The sequence below is a fragment of the Mus caroli genome, chromosome 7 (genome assembly GCF_900094665.2).
Source record: "Mus caroli chromosome 7, CAROLI_EIJ_v1.1, whole genome shotgun sequence".
Lineage (NCBI taxonomy): Eukaryota > Metazoa > Chordata > Mammalia > Rodentia > Muridae > Mus > Mus caroli.
Genome location: NC_034576.1, coordinates 27,994,153 through 27,998,127, shown reverse-complemented (window position 1 = coordinate 27,998,127; position 3,975 = coordinate 27,994,153). Strand labels below are relative to the sequence as shown.

The window sequence follows — 3,975 nt, the reverse complement described above, 5'->3', positions numbered from 1 at the left end:
GTGTGTGTGTGTGTAGTGTGTGTGAGTGTGTGTGTGTGTGTGTGTGTGTAGTGTGTGTGAGTGTGTGTGTGTGTGTGGTAGTGGGCTATGTGTCTATATTTGTACACATGTGGACCTGGAGGTCAGGCTAGAGGTCAACCAAGAGGCCAACCATATGTACTGTTTCTTAGAAGTTAGCCAACTTGTTATTGATTGATTGATTAGATAGTGTCTATATGTATATAGTCCTGACTAATATGGAATTTACTAAGGAGACCAGGCTGGTCTCGAACTCAGAGATTCACCTGCCTCTGTCTCCCAAGTGCTGGAATTAAAGTGTGCACCACCACCACTTGGCTTCTTTTTATCTGACTGCATGTATGCCCTTTATGTGTGAGTGCTCAGAGGACTGAGAGGGCATCAGATGCCCAGGAGCTGGGGTTAAAGGCAGTTGTGAGCCACCTGACATGGGTGCTGGGAACAGAAAGTGCTCTTAATCAGTAAGCCATCTCTTTAGTCCAAAACTAATAATCTTCTTTGGTGGTGCTAAGGATTTGACTCAGGGCCTCGTGTATGCCAGGCAAACACTGCCACCGAGTTATATCCTCAGCCCAAACACGTTCTTTCTGAGACATTTCTCAACTGGCCTGGAATTCAGGATTATGAGAGACTGGCTACCCCCTCACATGGGGCCAGTGAGCCCCAGGGACCCACTAACCTTTGCCTCTCCAGTGTGGGACTACAAGCACCATGCTTGTACAAGCAGTTAAACTCGGGACCTAAGGAATGCGTAGCAAGCAACTTATCCTCTGCAAAACAGACAGCACGGCCAGGAGTGGGGGCACAGGCTCATCGTGCCAGAATGTGGAAGGCAGAGGCAGGAGGACTAGGAGTTCAAGGTCATCTTAAATTCCGTGGTGTGTTTGAGAGGGCAGGGGGCTACATGGGAGCCTGTCTCCTGAGTTCACAGGGTATCACACATGTCACGAAGACACAGCTTAGCATCTTCAGAGATTGCTCTGTACAAACACTGTGCCACTTCATAGGAGGGATTGAGAACCCGCAGACTTTGATATGTGAGAGGGCGGGCACTGGCATGGTAGCGTCTGCACTGTCTCCCGGGCCCTGGGAAGCGCTTGGGCTTCACCAGGTTCAAGGCACGGTTCTGTAATGTGCTCAGGGGAGTCTAGAATGACAGGCCTGAAGCGTCGGGTTGGCCCAGTGCACAGGCCAGCTCCCATGTTCTCCTGACTGAACTGGCAAGTCTAAGGATCTGGTACTTTCCAGGTGGGACAGAGACCTGCCCTGTCCCCTGAGGAAGTGGCCAAATGAGGAAGGGGGCAAAATAAGCGGAGGGAGGAGGAGGGGAAGGGGAAGGAGAGGGGGAGGGGAGGGGGAGGAGGAAGGAGAGGGGAAGGGGAGGGGGAGGGGGAAGGAGAGGGGGAGGGAAGCTGAGGCAGACTTACCTGGCCTGTCTTTTCCTTGTTAATGAGTAGCCGTGGGGTGGCTAGTGGTGCCCTGGGAAGGGGGAGCTGAGATTCAGGATCTGCCCTAGTGCCCTGTCCCAAGCTGACCCCCCAGTCCCATCCTCCTCAACCTACTTGCTGATGAGGGAGGCGAAGGGCTGCACCTGCAGGGAGGTGCCCATGATGATGAGGAGGTCCACCTTGGAGAAGTCCTGTGGGGAGTAACCAGGAAGGCCTTGGACCCCACTACTTTGGCTCTGTCCCCCTCACATGGGCCAAGCCCAGAGTGGACACTTACTGACTGCATGCAGGAGAAGAAGCGCGATGGAAGGTTCTCACCGAAAAACACGATATCTGCGGTAGACACAGACAGAGGGACAGAGGACAGAGGACAGGAGATATGGGAGACAGAGCTAGAACAGTCAGGAGTCGGGGGCCCAGCTGAGGCCTGGGGGGCGGGGCAGACAGATACCCACCCTCTGCTGAACAGTAGGGGACGGGCCAGGTAGCAGAGTGGCCAGATTTGGGGGTGTGAGGGCCAGTGGAGGAAAGGGGTCCCAGCTCTAGCCCCAGGCCCAAGGCTCACCAGGCTTTACCACGCTCTGACACTGCTCACACTTGGGAGTCGCTTCTGAGAAGATCTTCTCTGAGTGGGAAAGAGGAAGAGAGAAGGAGGGGTGAGTTGTGAGGCTCCCCCAAGGCCTGCTGGAGAAGCCCTCTTCTGCCCCTCCCTCTTGTCAACAGAAATGCATCCAGGCAGGTGGCACTGGTGCATGCCCCAAGCCTGCTTGGCGGAGAATTAAACAGGAAAATTGTGAGTTTGAGGTCAGCCTTGGCTACACAACAAAACCACATCTCAAAAAAACAAGAGCTAAGGCTTCAAGGTGGCTCAGTGTGTAAAGGGATCTGCTGCCAAGCCTGGTGACCCGAGTTCCGTCCCCAGATCCCACATGCTAAAAGGAGAGAAACGGCTCCTGCAGATGGTCCTCTGACATGCACATGCATGCTATGCCATGTGCACACCTACACACATACTTACACAAACCCCAAGAGCTGAGGCTAGCTCAGTGGTGGAACCATAAGGGCTTGGGCACGACTCAGCAGGAGATGCCTGCTTCAAGTCGCCCAGTGTGGGGGCTGTGGGTGTGGCCCAGTGGTAGAGCCTCTGACCTCACATGCCCGAGTCCCCTAGTCTGATCCGCAGCACCACAAAACAAACAGCACAGCTCACTACTCAGGCATTTCCTGGGTGGTCTTCCCCCGCTTCACAGAGAGGAGCTCCCTTCTTAGAGAGCTGTCCCCTTCACCTCCAGGCATCCAGGGGTGGCTGGCAGCACCACAGCTAGTGAGTGAGAGGGCATATACAGGGGCAAACCCATCTGCCCCAGACAGGCACCCCTGGACTCCACCAGATCCCCATCTGGGGAATGGGAGTCAAGTTGTTCCAATGGGTCCTGGGGACAGTCCTATCTGCCCCTGGGTCAGGAAAGGACATACAGATAGTCTTGGGTTGGATCAAACCTCAAGCCCATCTGTTTGCCACCCTTGGATTCTGTGACAGACTCCTTATGGGACAGACTCCCCTTATGAACGTCACACTCCTTCTTACTTATGGGTCAGGAGTCTGAAAGTACATCAGTCACATGCAGCCACAGGCCTGGAGCTCACTCCGCAGCCACTCATCCAGCCAGCCACAGGGCGAAGCGTTAACGGCCGCCCGCTGCTGAGGTATTTCTGCACAAATATGCTATTCTGTGGGTGGAAGATGCGATTCCACGGGGACATAAAGGGGGTGATGTCCATTGTCCGTCACCCCCAGCTGTGCACACTTGGGCTGCTCAGGAACCTTCAGTCTGGGGGCAGCTGGCTGGCATTCTGTCAGAAGAGCCACCTTCCAGGGTCCTGCTATAAAGGCCACAGCTGTCCTGATCTCAAGGGGACACCAGGGGCTTTGTGAAGTCAGCATAAAGAATACAGAAATGGATTCCCACAGTGACACAGCAGCTTCAGGCTCAGCACAATGGCTGCCAGAACAGACTGGTGCTGGCACCCAGGCGCGGGGACTAGCTGTCTCTCAGTTGCTGTGTCCTCAACATGAATGAGGACAGTGACAGCAGTGACAGCCGTGAGCTATCATGTTTGTCTCCAGCACTTGTCTTACCCAACACAGCACCCAGCTTCCCTCTCCACAGGCTCCTGCTGTACTGTCCAACATGGAAGGCTGAGCTACATAAATAAGACTTATATAAAATTTATTACTTTTTATTTTCATTTTGTCATGTAGCCCAGCCTGACCTGGAACTTGGTATGTAGCCAAGGCTAGCCCTGAACTCCTGATCCTCCTGCCTCTCCCAGGCAATAGGCTGCATGTACCATGGTTCCTCGTGTGACTTCTACAATTTAAATCAACAAAAACTTAATCAAATTAGAGACCCTATCTTTTTTTTTTTTTTTTTTTTTTTTTTTTGGTTTTTCGAGACAGGGTTTCTCTGTATAGCCCTGGCTGTCCTGGAACTCACTTTGTAGACCA

The 3,975-nt window shown here is 53.4% G+C and overlaps 1 protein-coding gene across 2 annotated transcripts in view; it reads right to left on the bottom strand.

The window, feature by feature from the left end:
• The window catches only part of Sirt2 (sirtuin 2), a 24,899-nt gene that overhangs the window by 1,525 nt on the left and 19,399 nt on the right, over positions 1-3,975 (bottom strand). For both annotated transcript variants that reach the window (XM_021166051.1, XM_021166052.1), the window contains 4 exons: positions 2,032-2,091; positions 1,744-1,799; positions 1,581-1,657; positions 1,446-1,497 (listed from right to left, as the gene is read on the bottom strand). In XM_021166051.1, coding sequence (XP_021021710.1) covers positions 1,446-1,497; positions 1,581-1,657; positions 1,744-1,799; positions 2,032-2,091 — 245 coding nt within the window. The remainder of the gene's footprint in view (positions 1-1,445; positions 1,498-1,580; positions 1,658-1,743; positions 1,800-2,031; positions 2,092-3,975) is intronic.